Source organism: Neopelma chrysocephalum, unplaced genomic scaffold (assembly GCF_003984885.1).
Source record: "Neopelma chrysocephalum unplaced genomic scaffold, ASM398488v2 Primary Assembly neopelma1_76, whole genome shotgun sequence".
In the NCBI taxonomy this organism is placed as follows: domain Eukaryota; kingdom Metazoa; phylum Chordata; class Aves; order Passeriformes; family Pipridae; genus Neopelma; species Neopelma chrysocephalum.
Window position 1 is genome coordinate 11,543,689 of NW_020897737.1, and position 19,006 is coordinate 11,562,694.

At 37.3% G+C, this 19,006-nt stretch overlaps 1 protein-coding gene across 10 annotated transcripts in view; it reads right to left on the minus strand.

The window, feature by feature from the left end:
• Window positions 1-19,006, minus strand: part of CASK (calcium/calmodulin dependent serine protein kinase) — a 200,651-nt gene that overhangs the window by 104,180 nt on the left and 77,465 nt on the right. For all 10 annotated transcript variants that reach the window (XM_027688827.1, XM_027688824.1, XM_027688832.1 and 7 more), the window contains exons 3-5: window positions 13,432-13,537; window positions 6,032-6,109; window positions 4,718-4,790 (exon numbers count right to left, since the gene is read on the minus strand). In XM_027688827.1, coding sequence (XP_027544628.1) covers window positions 4,718-4,790; window positions 6,032-6,109; window positions 13,432-13,537 — 257 coding nt within the window. The remainder of the gene's footprint in view (window positions 1-4,717; window positions 4,791-6,031; window positions 6,110-13,431; window positions 13,538-19,006) is intronic.

A 19,006-nucleotide genomic window follows, 5' to 3' on the forward strand; every position in this document is an offset into this window, starting at 1 on the left:
GTTCTCACCCATCATAAAAAAAAGCCCCAGGTTTTGGACACAGGTTTCCTTCACAAAAAAGGCTGAACAAAGCACAGACATTTGTCCTGGAATGGCTGAACCACAAGTGACGGTCAAGTAACTACAGCAAGACTGAATGGAGCAGTGTAAGTCCTCCAGATGCTCAGTGCCACTGACAAGACTGGTTTTAGATCAGCAGCTGCAAGTCTGGGTGAGCAAATATGTTCACTACCAAAGCACCCTTATTATTTGCACAGATACAAACTCAGAACCCAAAACTTCTGTCCTTTCTTAAATACACTTTATAGGGAATGTAGCTGCGCTTGTTAGGATACCTCAGCATGTGGCTGACTGTGGTTGTTTCTCTTAACACAGAGTTGTTGATGGCAGCATAGGCTGAAATCATTCTTTCTCCAACCCTTCTAGTCACAACCACTTGCTCCCCAGCACTTATCAAAAAGACAAGAAAATGAACAAAACTTTGGGAATTACTAATCAAATATAACATTGTGATAGACTCTTAGCAAGATCTCACTTCAACATTTCTACATAGTGCCAAAAAATGATGATACATGCCTTGCTTTTTTCCTATGTAGTCTGTTCAAGATTATGCCTCCTTTAAATTTTTTATCTGCATCAAAGTTTTTCTTATTTTAAATGGTGGAGAAGCTTTTGTGCAGTACAAGCAATTGGAGAAACTACAAACTGAGTACTACATTGGTCTAGTATTTGGCAGAATAGTTCATGGAGGAAAAATCCGAGAAAACCTGGAAGGCATGAGGGAGAGACAGAAAAATACTACAGCATAACACAGTTGATGTGGCAAACTTCTTGCATTGCTTAGACATCCTGTGGCCAAATCAGAAGTTAGAAGGTGACTTGTCAATTGCATAGTAATTAAAAAAAAATAATTCATTTCCATTGCAGTGAACAAAAAATCCTAAGGCAAATATGCACAGCACACAGTTTGCAAAGCAGTTTAAGGACTCCAAGTGCCTGTCTACTTTTTGGTTAACCCATTCCAATGTGCTGCATGGGTAGCCAGCTCATCAATCAGAAGATCAGAAGACACATGTTTTCTGACTGTCTGGGCAAATGACTGAAACATATAAACCTACTGACCAGAAAGCATTAAATATTGAGCTCTAAGAAGGCCAAGCAGCATAATTATAATTCTCAGCAAAACTGCTTCTGATCACCCAGCAAACAGCTAAAGGTACACTAGAAAAAGGGCTGGACAAAACAGAGGGACTCTGAGATAGGAAGCAGAGGACTAGACATAAAGAGGAAGAAAAGTGTACTGCCTGAATAAACACTGAGAAAAGGTACTGAAAGCTTTATTCTTGGAGCCTCTTAACTTCTGCATTGAATGAGGAAGGGCTCCTCAGAAAAAAACATGGCCAGGTAAGACACTTCAGTTCCACCCCTGTTAGTGATTTTGCAGTCTTAATAACTTTTAAACAATTTAATATGTAACAAAATCCTCACCAAGAAGTTTCTACTGGATCCCAAGGATCTAATAATTTCTTGAAAATACAGAAGCAGCAGCAATCATTACTGAATGATCCCATAAAGCATAAAAGAAGTTCAAAGTGAAAAGAGTAGAAGGAAAGCAACATGCAACAGATTTCTTGTTTTGGATATTCAAAGATTGGAAAGAGAAGAAGGTCTTACAGAACAGCTTCTATTCTGGTAATTTTTTTATGTAGTTGAATATAGAGTTATAAACACATAAATACATGTACACTAGTTTTATTCATTTCCCAGATATGCCTAAAAGCAGAAGTGTAAGAGTGTTAAACTACTGGCAAGATCTGAAGTGCTGAACTACAGGCAGTTCAGGTAATGAAAGACAGAAGTGGTAACTGTGTTCTCAGAATTCATATGGCCAATTAAGTTCTGTACAGTGCAAAAATCAACATGCAAATCTATGCACAGATCAAGTCTCAAGTCACCCGGACCAACTCAGATTTGTATATGACACACAGCACAGTGCATAAGGCTTAGTCCTGTTCCCTGGAAAAAGTGTTTTTACTCCCAGTCACAGAAATATTGAACTGAATCTTAATAGCAGAGCAGGCAGAATTCATGTATTTTGCTTAAGCAGTTTCATCTATTTAGATGACCACACTGCAAACAAGCATTCATTCCTACCAAGATAACCTACAGTAAAAATTTGGGATGTCTGCATTTCGCTGACAAGCCTGCCCCAACTCCAGTTGCACACTAATCAAGTTGCTAATCAGAAACACATACAAACACTCAAACTACGTGGAAATCATGGCACCAAGTTGGAGTATTTGGAATGAATTAAGGAGAAAATTCCAGCAACTAAAGTTCTTGATGTGATTAAATTACTCCCGTATCAGTTTTATTAAAAGGTATCTTTATAACAAGATTTCTGCAACTATGCAAAATGCTACATAAACATCACAATATAGGCTAACAGAAGATTGCAAAACCTCCTGATGTTTCACTGATAAAAACCATTCCATTGCAGTTATTGCAAAAATGAACAAGTGACAAATGAGACTCAAACCTTAGCAAGAGTTTTACAGGAAAAGACAAACATTTCAGACCAACATTACTCCCCTTCCCCTTTTGTTGTTCTCTTATATAAAGATTACTCTGTTCACAAACTGCTGTGCAATAACATTCTGTATTGGAAAAAATCTCCCTTTCAATGCTGCTACTTTTGGTAGCCATCGTTTGGGTATTTCTGACATAGCAAGGTGGCTACAGGTCATCTTGTGAAAGCTTTCATGTTTTGATTCTGTCATCAGAGGTGAATCTGAAGCATATGGGAGTTTGTCACAGGCTCCACAGTGCTCCAGAAGCTTTGGTACATCTTGTCAGTTGGAGAAGTCAGGTGAAGTTTCTGGCACAAGAATACAGCAAACTGAAGTACTCCTGTCTAGCTCTACCAAATCAGTCAGGAGCTAAGTGAGCACACCAGTGGCTAAAAGACACCTAATCCTTGCATGGGCTAAGGTGCAAATTTGCCTGTGCATCAGATGATGATCAAATATTTTGCAGTTCAAAATAACACTCACAGAAAGCTTAAAAGGAAAAAAAAATAGTATGACTTTATCAACCTTACAGATTTTATAAATGAGCTTTCATCCATTCAAGTATTTTGGAAACTGGTCATTTAGTCTACTTCCTTTCAAAACACTGTCTACAGTGACATCTAGAGCTGGGATACTGCAGTTAGCTCAATGTGTTCTGCACCCAAACCCTGTAGTTCTGCACTGCTTTTGCCAACATGAAACACTGTTGGTTTACACTGCTTTACAATGACACATTTTTTCTAATCTAATTGAACAGTTATTTGTAAGGATAGTATTTCAAAAAACACTGCGATTCTGAGGTTTTCAGAGACTGGACAAGCTCTAAAATAAATTCCCACTTTACACACATTAAAATGGGCCTCCCTCAGAGGTCCTTGAAACTGAAATTTGTTTTTGTTCAAGCACATAGTGCAACAAAACCAAGTGGAGTTTTCAGAAAGACACAGCAACAAAAAGATGATGTTCATTCAGAAATTCTTATGTGTTACCAAAAATGAACAATTAAAAGAATTCAAAACCTTCAAGACAGAACATTAAGACACGTTCTACCATGAGTTACGAGGCCATCCTTTGAATTGCACATAAGAAATTACTTTTAAAATACCAAACTTTAAAAAACTAAAAAGGCTATTATACAATAATCCTCTTGATTCTAGAAGCAAAAATAAGAGGCTAGGAAAGTCTGCAATGTCTGTGTACACAAGAACAAATGACTCTTTAAATGAAAATCATCAGCCCAGTGTCTGTACTCTCTTCCCTCACAGATCACCTGGAGGAGTTTGAATCTTCTCTTACCCACTAAAGCCCAAGATTCACTTCTCAAACTGCACCATCAGAGCTTCTTAGAATTTTCATTACTTCCTATAGTGTTTGGCTCACTCTGAATAAAACGAAACTCTCAGAGAAGTGGGAATAACTATTTTAGGGAATGACATTAACAAAGAAATTGTATATTCAAATTGAAGACTGTCAAACCCACTTCAGTTAAAACTCCCAATTACTTACACTAAAATACTTTGGGATAAACTACTTCCATAAATATTGACAGAAATAGTACAAAATTCACCAGATCAAAAAGAGAGTGTACATACGCTGTTGTAAAACACTGCATTTCTCCTCACAAACTTGTTTATATTAGAGAAGTTTTCATAATAATAAATGTTGAAGACTGCCTGCAAAAAGTAGATAATACTACCAATATTGTAGCATTTAAGCATGTGCATCTCTCTGAAATCTTAGTGTGGATGAGGACTGTCATTATACTGTCAAATTGATGCCCTTGAACTACCAATTCCAGTTTAATTTATGCAATTAATTTATATACACATTTTCCTAACAAGAAAAAAATGCAAGCAGATTTCATTTGAATATTCAAAAACTAGAAATTAAACTGACTTTCAAAGCAAGTTGTAATCAAATGCACGTGTAATTTGTGAGTACAGACCTCCTAAATGTTCTATATTGATGAAATTAGAGATCTTTAATTAGAGATCTTTAATCTTAGATGAGACAATAAGAGTAAAGATTCACTCAGCAAATAGAGATTCCTTTTCTAGAGCTCCCCTCTTCTTCTGAATTACATAAATTGAAATTCAGTAGTTGACACTATTGTGGTGAAGAAAAAAAGAGTAATTAAACCCCCTTACCTTCACATCCCTGTGAATTATATTATTATCATGACAGTAACGTAGAGCTTCCAATATCTGCCTCATGTAATGACTGAAAAAAACAAACACGTTATGCATGACAAACCTGCAGGAAAAACTATCATAAACATGTAACAAACTAAGTTTTAAGAGTCTAATTATATAAAACTAATCAAACCAACTTAACCTCAATTATACAGGGTTCTGTAGAAAGAAGTTTGTGTTTACAATAGTGAATAATACAAGCTAAAGTTTGAGAATTATTCTGATTGAAGCCAAGGAAAATTAGAAAAGAAAAATCTGTATTTTTGTAAGGTTTCAAATGACCAATAATTCTGCTTCAAATGACAAGGAAGTTAGGACTGTCCATTTTTTTAATAACAAAACACAGAAAGGAAATAAGTGCCTGATTTATCTGGAAAAGTATCGGACCAAGATCTTGGCTTTCTTGGTGCAGATTGGAGACCAATTTCTTTCTCCCCTGTGTCCAAAGGATGTCCTAAGAGATCACTGACCACAGTAGAGTCAAGAAAGCCAAGAGCATCCTGTGCTGCATCAGACAGAGCATTATTGTGGGCTCAGGGAGGCAACCCTTGTCCTCTGGAGGCTCCAGTTGGTTAAAAGGAAGGTTTTTCTCTAGGAACATAACTATGCACTGCAACCAAATGGCTCAGGGAGACTGTGGAGTCTCCATCCTTGAAAGTATTCTAAAACCCAGTGGACAAAGTCTTGAGCAACATGATTCAAATGCCAAGCTGACCCTGTCTTGAGCAGGAGGTTGACATAAAGACTCCTTGATGTCTCTTCCAACCTGGTTTCTACAGCGCTAAAAAAATCTACAACGTGGAGAAAAGTAAAAAACTAACCTCATGGGCTTTGAGGTCAACAACTGTGCCACTAGGACACTGGCTTTTATTATCCTTCTGCAGTTTTATAGGCTCTCTCATACTGTTTCAAAAGTTGAAGTGACCATAAATAAAGTGATACATAAGCCAGAAAAAAAAAAAGACAACTCCATCTAGCAAGACCAGTAAAATTCACACCTGTCAGGCAAAGCACCTAATGCCATCATGAGAGATCCAAAAAAGGCAAAGACAGACAATTAAGTGTTGGATGTGAAATACTGTTTTACTCAATAATCTCATTCAAATATATAACTGGTAAATGACAAAATGCTAATTATTGTAATAAACACCTAGAGTGTGGAAACAGGATTATTTATAGTAGTCTGACTTTTAGCTAACAGACTGTACAACAGTATATTCCGTTCTTTTCTATTTATCCTGAGGGATTAATTAAAATTATAATACATACCTGGCTACAGCCTCGCTGTAGACAAATCCAGCATCTGCTCTCTTCACTATTTCAAAACACAGGTCTGCTCCATCCATACTGCAAGTAAAAAGAGGGAAAAATGTTTAAGACAGATAACTATAATCAATTACATAAAAATGCTCCAAAAGACCTATTTGCTCCATTTACATAAATTTTACATAAAATACTCTGGATACACGTACAGTGCATTACACCATAAAAGAGCATTTAATAGGTAATCCAATAGAAAATGGCTTGGCACAGGTTAACCATTTTATGTCCCTGACGTCATATAACAATTCTGTTAAAATACTGGCAATACCAAACATCTCTTTTATTCCTAAACTGCTCATTAAGCAAGGTGTGCAAGACAGCAGGAAGTCAATGCTCTGTACAAGAAGGCTCTGCAAGTTAACAGCCAACGCCTGATATTTGGTTAAGTGTGTTTGTATAAGAACTACCAGTGCAATTCTATAATAATGACTGTAGTAACAAAAAAATCTTACTCAAATTGAATTTTAAATGAAGACTTTAAGAAATACTCTAGAAAAGTAGTGCAGTCTTTCCAGTTGGCATTTTCTCATAAGGATAATTAAGCAGTCAAGATGAGATTTTACACCTCACAGCCTCACTGAAGTCACCTGAGAACAGTGACAGCCCATATACTGTATCACTAGCTCTTGACACCTTTTTCCTGTTCTCCCTAATTGTCTGTAGTCTTCTTGATCTAATTTCCCACCATAAGTAGTATTACACTTTAGATGCAGGTATATTCATAGATCTTAGGCTGAAATTAGACTGCCATTTCTCAAAAACTAAAGCAGTGTGGAGTGGCAGAACTGCCCTCCTTTTCCCTCTCCTGTAAGTGACCTAAGACAGATTGATATCTAGAAATATTCACAGCTTGATGGGGCAAGGAGAGAGTAACAAGAGCTAACAGGAACAATAAAAATTACATAATTCACATTTAACAAGGCACTTCGATTGTAACATGCCATTTTCAGCCTTCACACCTTTTCTTTTTCCTCTCCATAAAGACTCGAGGGGAAAAAAAAAAAAAGAGAATTTGCAAGGTGTCTAGAAAGCCAACATTACCAGGCTGTTTCATTAAGTTAACCAGAATGTCAGCATCAATCACTTTTGTGGTGTTACATACCTGCAATAATAAACTTCTTAGGGAGTCACATGTCATGTGCAGAAGCTTTAATTCCCAAATAAATCCAAAAGGTATCCCCATACAAAATACACTATCACGTGGATAGAGCACTGACAACTGTAAGAGAGACCAGTGACCAAAAGAAATGCACATTGAGAAGTGCAAAGAAACCTGTATTGCCAAACCACGAATGTTCTTCACTGCATCAATATATTCCTCTGTAGGGTTTTTTCCCCAGTGGTTTTTCTGTCTTGCTCAATTTCCTACAGCTTGTCTGTGCACAGGGCTAAACATCACCCAGAGAATGTGCTGTGCTGCACTGCACATGGCCCTGGACAGCAGCCGTGGGCTCAGGCTCAAGGAGAGCAGCATAAACCTGGATTTCACTGGAAAAATCTCTCACGTCAATTGCTTTTCCAGCGTTTTCTCGCACTGTAGAACATACAAGATGTATGATCAACTGCCAAAAGTTGAGATGTCATTCTCATGAAACAGCAGAACCCTTTAGAAAACTAATTGCACTCTGACTTATTATAAACTATGGATGAATAAAGGTCCAGAGGCACTTAAGATTTTTAGCAGCATCGATAGTTGCTGAGACACTGAAGTAAGAGTGTCATCCCTTTAAACAAGGTATTAATAATCAGAACAGTCTTTAACATGTATTTCTACCTCCCACTTACACATACCAGCATTTTTCATTTAAATTTTCTAGCAGTATGTGGCAGTTTTAATTTTTTAAGGCAAATACGTTTGAAATTTTTATTCCATTAAGATGACTTCTGTGGGTCTCCAAAGCACAAATATGCAGCAGGTGTATTTTAATCTCTGACTTCAACTGACCACTCTTTCAAGACAAAACCTTTTTTAAGAGTACATTTTTTTTAATATATAAAGAGGGTTTGTATCACCCCATGTGATAAAATACATTCAATACATGATATTGAATTTTGCCTGAAAAATCAAAAGACTTTTGTCTAGCTGAGGTTGCAGAAAGCAAGAGTCAACCCCAGAAAAATCAGTGCACTAACAGACTAAAAACTCAGCAACACCTCAACTACTTACAAGATGACTCTGCAGAAACTGAAAGGTTTGTGTGATACAAGAGCATTTAAGTTTTGGGATACTGATGTAAGGAAAGTTCAGGAAGTCTCAAGGGTTTGTAAGTATCAGCATAAGCACATGAAAACCATAAAAAAAAAAAAGATAAGTTAAAATCCATTGAAATAAACAAAAAAAAGCTATATCCATGCTGAAGACTTATGTGGATGATGCAAAGAAAGTTGGGAAAAATCACTACAATTCATAACCTGAGAGAACCCCCTGACACCAGCAGAGGGCACTCACGGCAGGTACATGAACTGATATATATATATTTTTATATATATATATAAGAAAAATAAACATACATACATAGACATATATATAAAAACCATCCAAAAATACCACCTCACACAAATGTTTGGGTATTAGTATGAACTATGTCCCCCAATTAACCCATATTCTACTATTGATTCCTCCATATTTTTAGCAGAACTGTGCCTGGATCTCTGCCCTTTGGATAAATGTCTCTTTCCACAGCTCTCTCAGTGCTGCTGTTCATCTTGAAAATCTTTCTACTCTTCTGCACAATGCTGAGGATAAGTTACAAACCGCCCAGAAAATTTACTCCTGAATCATATTCAGTGCAGAAATCTGCTGTGACAGTAACAGTGACTGAAGAACAGACATTATACTCCAGAAGAGATTTATGTTTTCATACTGGGGTATGATAGCTTTGAATTTGCAGATGACCTAATAGGATGTGGTCTACAGTTTAATTTATTGATGAAGAATCAGAAAGCTTTAGAAGCACTGCTTTATTTAGGGAACGGTAGTATTACTTAAAAAAATAAAAAATTAAGAGTTGACATATTACTCGTAGCTGAGTTTATAGAATTTTGTACCATGTATGTTCAAGGCTTGTGAACAATGGCATTTTTTCCTTCAGCTGCACAGTTTTTATATACTTGCCATCATCACTTACCTCAAATAAACTTCCATAAATTAATTTAAAAACTACAGCATTTAGCTTTTCTTGAAGCTCTACGCAGTAACCTCCGAAAACTAAGACCAAAAAAAGTCCAAATACTCTTATTTGCACTAGGTTTTAGTTCATTATGAACAATTAAATGATGTTCCCAAGTTTGCCTTCTCAGCATCTGTTTAGAGGTTCCTCTAGACTGAGACAGCCTTTCCTCACAGGAGAGCTGCTCTGTCCCTCTGATCATCTTGGTGGCCTCCTCTGGCCTTGCTCCAACAGGTTGATGTCCTTCCTGTGCTGAGGACCCCAGGGCTGGATGCAGCACTGCAGGTGGGGTCTCACCTGAGCAGAGGGGTAGAATCCCCTCCCTGGCCCTGCTGCCCACAGTGCTTTGGATGCAGCCCAGGACATGTTTGGCTTCCTGGGCTGAGAGTGCACATTGCTGGGTCATGTCCAGCCTGTCACCCACCAGCACCCCCACAAGCTCATCAACTTATGCTTAATGCACACCTAAGTAACTGCAACCCTGATAAAGTACTGATTTTACGGATTTTGAGAATTTAAAACTAAAGCATTTTTACACATTAGCTAGGTTAAATGGCAAAGTTATAAGTATACAACTATATATATATATATATATATATATACACACACATCCTAACTGCTAAATCTAAATAGATCAGTTCTTCTAATGCCCCAAAAGACAAAACTCTCTTAGAATGCACTAAAAAAAAAAACCGCAACCCACCTACATATAGTGGTGAGACAATATTCTGCAAATGACCAGATATGAAGGTATCTGCAATCCACTCACTGCTCCTGTCTGAGCTCTTCAGCACGAAAAGTACTCTCAGTCCACACACTTTGATTATAGTGAGGATAAACTGCATGTAATGCACTCTAAATCTAAAATGTGGGTTTTGGACACTTCAAAAGGAATATTTGCCTTGTTTTAGAAACACTGCAGAACCTAACCAAAGTATCTCCTTGAGAGAAATCAATGATCATTAGAAAAAAATGTAATAAGCAACAGAATATGAAAGTGATACTTGTACAGCAAACAGAAAACAGCATTCTGTGTAAAACCAGGAGGCTCAGTAGGGATCTTGTCAGTCTCTACAAATACTTGAAAGGGAGCTGTAGCCAGGTGAGGCTCAGTCTCTCCTCTCAGGTAAAATACAGGAAGAGAAGAGGATATGGCTTCAAGTTGTGGCAGGGGAGGTTTAGATTGGATATTAGGGAAAATTTCTTCATGAAAAGGGTTGTCAAGCACTGGAACAGGATGCCCAGGAAGTGATGGAGTCACCATCTCTGGGGTTATTTAAAAGATGTGTAGATGTGGAGTTTAGGGACATGGCTTAGTGGTGGTAGTACTGAGTTAATGGTTGGACTTGATGATCTTAGAAGTCTTTTCCAATCTAAATTAGACTATGATTCTGTACAGAGCTGTCAACAAATAACACCAGGAATGGGAAAGGAAATGGCAACTCTATGACAGGGAGTAGAGCTGGCCATTCTCAGATGTAAGACCTCTCTAGAGCCTCCAAGGGATCTTTTCCATCAGTATAAAGAGTCCATTACCCTTCTGGGGGGCAGCTGGGGTGTGTGTGAGGGAAATCATTTGGCATAGGCACATCCTTTCTCATTTATGATGTAATAACATCTAAGTACTTTTAAAATAATAATTTTACTTCAGCAATAAGATTTTCTGGGATGGAGTCTGCTTCTTACTCTACATATGCACTTCATCTATTACAACCCACTGCTTCTTTGCAGTTTAATACAGCAGCACCACATGGGTAACTGCAACCTGCTGGTAACACACATATGGCCCCATTCTAAAGACTGCTTGAATTTGTGAATAAATAGTGGTTAAAGACATAGCTCAATTTTTGGTGTTAAACCTCACTGCTGCTGGTCATGTTCATCAGTGCTTCTATGAATTGTGATTTGGTTTTTTAAATGTTTATTTTAACCAACATTTTCAAAACTGGGCACAAATTGTATATTTTCCTGAGCGTTACAATCTGTTGTTATCAGGTGTATGCTACGTTTGCTTATTCAACTTGTACTTTTTTGTATCAATAGATTTGGCAAGATATTCAGGGTCATCCTAGCAGCTGCTCCACATAGCTCACAGCCTATGAAACAGCAGTGGACCTGTGTCTCATTTACAAGTGATGGCACAAAGTTTTAGGTTCAGTTATTCTGTGCATTTCATGTGTTGGGTCTGAAAAGCACCTGCCAGCCCACAAACAGCTCATCACCAGCTAGGTTTATATCTCCTTTGCAGATCTGTGGTATCTTCCCCTTCTCAGTAATTTCTGAACAACTAGACTCTAATAAAATTCACTTTATTAGTGTGGACAGAACTTTGTTGCAAATCAGTTGAGTTTTGTTACAATAACAGCATAATGAACAGGAGGCAGTATGAGGGAAGACAAGTTACCTAAACGTGCGTAGCTGCTTTTCTGCTAACTACAGGTTTCTTAATATGGTCACAATTATACAGTATGTCACTAACCCACACAGACTCAGACAATGCTGTTCTTACTCCACAGCAAACATCAGTCTTCTGCTGAATCACTTTACCAAAGCATCCCCTCCAGCATAACACATTGTGCCCACAACTCTTCCATTCCCTGCCACATTTTCAGCACAGGTGTTCCTACTGCCTCATTTTCTATCGCTCTTTGTTACAAAAGAGTGATGTTTTGCAGTGTACAAAGGAAACAAGGGCACACATATGGTAAACAATTATTATCCTTCAAATAATTTAGCCTCGTAATTCCTTCTTTCATGTGGCCTGAAGTCAGGTACAGTATTTGTGTAGTAATTCTAATTATTCAGACTTATTTTTATGTGTACAAACATAAATTATAATAGGCTTGCCATTAAAAAAATAATTACTGCTTTTGTCTCATATTTCTGAGCTATCAGCGTGGTAAAAATAGAAGCAAAACCTTTTTTCCATTTCAAAATCTTGTTAATTATCAGAGTATGTCTCCCCAAGGTGTACATAATTATTTCATAATAGGGTAATTAAAGTCCCTTGGTCCATGCTTTGGGATTTACAAAATAAAAACGCAAAGTCAGTATTGAATCAAAATGTACAGAGAGGAAAGCATAGCATAATTATTTTACAAAATCATAAGTTTATAAAATCACCTAAAAAAAAAAAGCAGAAGATTTTCAAACAACAACTTTCATCTTTACCTAGGTTTTTTGCCATTACATCTTGCCTTTCCACTACCTCAATGGTAAAACATGTGAGAATTATTTTCAAAGTGCATATCTCAAATCAAATTCTTGGCTCTAGTGGACAAGCCAGTTTGACCTAACACACTGGCATGATGTGGTTGCTCCACCATAAGCAGGTAAAATGCATCAGAAAACTTAATGGAGGAAGGTCAGGGAAATTTAAGAGTTACAAACATTTATGCCCAGACACACTGGGAATGAATATATGTGGAGCATAAAAAGAAGAGCTGGTAGGTGGAAAGCAGAGAGAGAGGGACGATGGAATACAGAACATGCACAAATTACCATCCTGCATGTCTGCTTTTGTCCTTCCCATTTAGATAAAACTTAACTCTGGAAGGACTAATAATTTTCCCTCAAATAAAAAACTGCTGATTTAGGGGCTTGCCCCCCTTTTTTAGTTCTTCTTGTTGATTAAAAATACCTGTCCTCTGCTGAAGTCATGTTTTGGTCACCCTTCTGACTAAACTCTCACACTGAAACTTCCAAAACATATCTTTCAAACAAAGGCCTCTTTTAAGTTATTGTGAACAGTTTTATTGACTTACAAGAATATCCAAATACTCCAATGAGCTTTACTTTTTTATCTAATAATGGAAAAGCAGTGCTAAAGTAACAATAATCTTGAAAAAATAAAAACTTCACAACTAGAACAGAATATCATCAGTTACCCAAGGATGATGTCTATCACCAGATTTTCAACTTGTTCTCATGAACCTTGTTAGGGACACAGCAGTCATCAATAAACAGCTTCCTGTCTTTAGAAAGCCCTGATGTTCACCACTTTGCCAGTGGGACAACTTTTTTAATTTGGGACAACCTGTTCTTGCCAGAAATAAACATTTTCATGGCACTCCAGACCTCTGAGCTACAAAACATGTAGGTGTGAGCAGACACACTTGTAGGATTTTATTTAGTAAATGACAACAAAGAAAGGTAAAATCAAAGAGAGAAACTTACAACTCAAAGACCATATAAAGCATTCCATCTGAGCTGTATGTCTCCAACAGTTCAACAATATGAGGATGCTTCAGCATGTGACAAATACTGGCTTCTCTCTTTAGATCTGTGGAAGATAAGAAGGTAGTAAATTAGCTATTACTCAATTAAAAAAAATTGAAAACAGAACACAACGTTTGGAAAGATGTACACATCTGAAATTTCTAATAAATTCATTAATCTTTATAAAAGACACTGATGAGATGGTATTTAATTATGCCACTTCAAAACTTTAGTGTGGAATTAAGTTAAAAAACTCAAATAGATCTCAAAATACAAACACACAAAACACATTCATGAAGTGACTTACTAATAAAAGATCTCCTTGGTCATAATCTGAAAAACTGCACAGTAGTAAGTTCTTTTAATGCACACATGCAGACTACATCAACATTTTCATCCTAAATATGCAATATCACTGCGAAGTTATCTCCAAATACGGAAGACAGGCTCTTTCACCACACTACAGAACTATTAAAACCTGGAGGTCTCCAGAATGACCTGCCTGCTCAAAGCAAGGTCAACTAGAGCAGGTTGCCCAGGACCACATCCAGTTGGGCTTTGAACATATCCAAGTATGGAAACTCTACAACCAGTCTAGGAAGCCTCCACTGATACCTGACCACCCTCATAAGCAAAGACTTTTTTTCTTATGTTTAAATTTCCTGTAGTTTACTTCTTTAATGGTGGTTATTTATTTTTAAATCACAATATATGAAATGACACTGGCACAAATTTTAACCAGCATATATTAGCTTGTATCTCTAGAGAACAGGGAGAAAAGTAGAAAAAGTTGTGACTAAAAGAAGAGCAGAAACCACCCTGAAATCTCTCAAAGCTTGAGAGATTTTGTTTTTAACTAAACAACACTTTCTGATCACAAATCAATCCTTCTGCAGGTATAGAAATGCAAAAAACCAAACCACACAGAATTTTCTTTCTTCTGTGTTGAAACTATTTGATATTTTTGTTATTTAATCATCCCTGAACTTTTTTTTTCTTTTAACTTATCCACTAGGATTCTAGAAAGAATAGCAAAATCCTGGATGAATAGCCTTGATGATAACCTGAGAAGTGGGGAAAATATCAGTCTGAATTCTGAAGTAGACATTTTCCTTTTCTATTCTCTTTCTATACAATTGTTCCTTTTTCAAGAACAACCTACCTATGTATTAATGGAAAAATAAAAATATGGTCTCTTGGTTTGAGACTGTTCCCCATATTGTTGTGTTACACTAAAATGACATTTAAAATGCATTATTTTTACATGCTCTCTTACATTTCTAACATGAACCAATGACATTGAAATGACAATGACATACAAACAGCAAGATGAACATTCTTTCATATGAAGCATTTAACAGCTAATTCAGATTTATGCTAGACTTTGGACCTTCCAGTCATCCATAAATCCAAAAGAAATGCTCAGAGTTTGGAAATGACTGAATTGCAATCCAAGAAAAAATGTCTGGATTCACGAAGTGCAAATTTCCTTACTAGAACTTTCATATTACACCTGCACTATGTGAATCCCCCCCTTACAATCTTGCAAATACAACCTAAAAGCCAAATGACAGAGCAACCCCTTAGAAACCATTGTGTAATAGGAAGTGCAAGCAGAGCAGCAAAAAGAAGCATCTTTCACTGATGCAGAAGAAATTAATGTAAAATTTGTCCTTTATAGAGAGAGGAAATTCTGTCCTGTAAGAAAACAGCAATATGTCTTTCACTCCTGGAAATACTCATGTATCAGTTCTTACACCACCTTCATGCAGAGCAACTACTAAAACCATATTGTAACATTCCCTTCCATCACACTTAGGGTTTGATTAGTCACTAAATGGTTACCCCTTCTTTTCTAGGCAGTGAGGTTCCCTGAAATGCACATCCAGTCTCTCCTAAATAGGATCACGGATAAGCACACCAAGGCATGGCATAAAAGAACAGAAAACTATGTGATTCTGTGAATGACCATGATCTTCAGAAAATACAGTGCTTTTATTTTGCCTCTTACTGTATAATGACTTTAATGCCACCACCCTTCCCCATGGTCTCCAATATCTGTTTTAAGTGGAAGGCAAAGAGAAAATCCAACAGGAAATTACAGAAAAGTCCTGCTTTCTTTACAGGTAAAAATTGTGTTCAAAATAGTTTATTTTGGCTGCTTCCTTATTTAATACTTTGTGGGCTTTATTTGAAGAGAGTTACAACTGAGAGGAAGAAAGTATATGCTGCCATTTCCCTCATTCCTCTGTGTAATATTGGATGAGTACAACAATTGCTCACAGACTGAGCACCAGCACAAGAGGAAGGACAAACAAAGTGGAAAATAAAATCTCCAAACAGGAAAAAAAATGAACAGAAATTACAGAACAAGGTTTTGTATGACTAAGGGGTCTTAGGGCTAAGTGCAGAACAAACTCCCATTTTAAAAACACCAGGGCCTTGTTCAACAGTAGACCTATCAAGGAAGAAGAAAACTAGGTATAATGAGACAGAAAAGTACATACCACACTGATTCAACAAAGCCACGGGGCAGAAAAGAGATGATGAATTCTGAAGTATGTTTGGACTGTGACCCAAAGGTCAAAATATGTCATGTTTAAGACCAGTAAAAAGGAAAAGGGAGGCAGGAGAAAAGGTAGAAATGGCACATATATTTCATTGTTTTCACTGAAAAAAATGACATCAGCATCAACTCAATTCTTTATCAAATGCTTTTACCAGAATGAATTAAATTTCACCTCCACAGGTTCCTCAGAGGTAAATAAAATCCCAAGTACCTACAGATACTGTTTCAGCTGTCAATGCAACATAAACCCAAGCAGATGTTTAACTGCAAGCAGGTGACTGAAGATTTCCTAAGAAAAATCCCATTATTATCTTGTGATGCCCATTTAATCTGTAACTTATCATTCTGAATATAATATTGAATGAACTATTTGCTGTTAAGTTTTCTAAACCTTTGCTGAGTATTTTAGCAATGCTGTGTAGTAATAAAGGTCCCAGACACAGATCCTGTATCAAAATAGGCCTTTCACATTCCAAACACCTACAAAAGATTCAGAACAACTCTAGAATCTGCCAATGCAGCAAGTCAGCTTTAGGCAGCACGAGGTCACATTTTATTTAGTAATGGTGATGTGTCTCATATTTACAACAGTCTCCTTCACTAGGAAACAAAATTGAGCTAAAAGAACATACCCTAAGGCAAGACAAGGTCTTGGAATTTAAACCAAACTGTCATCTTTTACTTGCTGGACTATTTAACTTTATGTCTGAATCCTTTTTGAAGACTTCATCTATTCATTTCTCTTCTTAATAGAACTGAAGAAATTACTTCCTGGTCTGTTCTTTAAGACTTCTCTGTCAGCACTTCTTTCAAAATTAAACATTAATGACAACAGTGATAATAAATAGAATAGCAAGACTTAAAGCACAAGCTTTAAAAGTTTATCTGGCAGCTGCATGAAAGGTATTGTAACACAACCAGAAACAGGGAGAAAAACCTGGTGTTTCATTTAACTTATTTAGCACACAGGTTGATATGTTACATCGTAATTTGAAAAGCATTTAAAAGTTGTCATTTTAAACTAGTGTTACCAATAAATGTTCCAGAATTTCAGTCTGTTTACAAAACTTTGAGGTTTTTTTAGCAACAGGAGAGACATTAAAGTTTCCATTTTAGACCTGGCTAATTATTTAGAGGGTGCTAAAGCTGTTAAAATGACATGAAAGTTCAGACTTCGGTAACAAAGGAAAGTTCAAAGATGGCAAGGGGAATTCTCAGCGATAATCACCACACAGAGGAAATGCAGCCTCGTGTGGATAGTGACAGCAAAAGTGAATTGCTGGAAGCACTAAAAAGATAACTCCTCTAAATAATCACAAAGAAACATATATCAGTCTTTGATAGAAAATATAAAATATGAGCATCACTTAAAATTCCCATGGGAGTTAACAATCTAATATCCTACGCATCTCTGACAATTCTGGCAAACACCCAATTTCCTTTCAAAGTCTGATACCCAAGGTTTTAAAACATCTCAAACATACTGAACATATTTTCAAAGTATATTCATGGTATCCCACAGCATGGAAGAATTAGATGCTCTCTAGCAGCCTACATTATAGCACCATTTTAGTACCTTAAAAGTGACATGCACAGACTGTAGCAGCCACATCTTTTTGGGGGAAGGACAGCACCGAGTTTCTTAGCAAGATGGAAGACACACGTCACTTTTATATATACACAATTCATTTACATACATACACCATTCTGATTTTCCTGATTCAGTCCTTTAAAGGATTAATTCCCCAGCCACAGCTTGGGTATGACAGTATTTTGAAAGGAAGTAACCACATCAGGAGTAAACTTCTTGCTTAAAATACTTCTATATATTTTGTACAGTGAGAATATGATTATATTTAATTTACATAGATGTGGTAGTACTAAATTTTAAAAGGAAATCAATATGCTTTGTTCACTTGGTTGTGTCATGATCACCTACCAACCTTTGGTGCTCATCATGGAGAAGCTCCCGACCATCCCAACTGGAATTCTTCCATATGCAACTAACCTGAATTATGTGCTTTGGACATGTGCTTGATGCACCACCTGAAGTACGGATAATGCAGACACTGAGACCTCAGAACCACCTGTTTCACCCTAGAAACACATTGGGTTTAGTCCTGTGGATTAGACTTTGCCAGCTGTTAAACTCCCACCCGGGCTCCTGCTCACCCTCTGCTCTCAGGTGGGGAGGGGGTTAGAAAATGCAAGTAACAAGAACAAGAAAGCTCAAGGGTTGAGATAAAGACAGGGAGATTGTTATCAGCTACTATTGTTGGAAAAACAAACTTACTTGATGAAGATAACTTAATTTTGGCCAATTAAAATAAATACTTATTGATTTGGGTAGACACAATCAAAAAGATAAACATGAAACCAATAAATTTCCATCCCCCTTTCCCAGGCTCAACTTCATTCTTCACTTCAGACCCCTCTACTCCCCAGCTCTGAGTGGTGCAGGATGTGGGGGTCATGCTCTGTACACCACAGTGGGTCCTCTCTGCTGCTCCTTCCTTCTCACACTTTGCTGCTGCTCCAGCACGGGCCACCCATGGGCTGCAGGGGATACCTGCTCTGCCATGCTGAACCTCCTCCTTCCCTGATCTTGGTGTTGTCCTTGTTCCACACTCCCTACACTTCACTCCAGTGCTTTCTACCCTTCATTAAATGTATTTTCACAGAAGCACCACAAGGCTGATCAGTTCAGCTTTGGCTCAACTGGAGCTGTCTGGAACTGGCAGTCCCGGAGCCTCTTCCCACAGAAGTTGTCCTTGAAGCCTCCCATTACCAAAAACTTGCCATTTATATTTAATACGGGTCTGATTCATTTTCTGCACTAGACACAGTGCTTCAAGCGGCTAAAAAGGACCCAACTACCTCCAAGCCAAGCACACCACTACACACCTCTGCCTCACATCATCCTGTAACAAGCACACGGCACATCCTGCACGACAGCAAACTCCA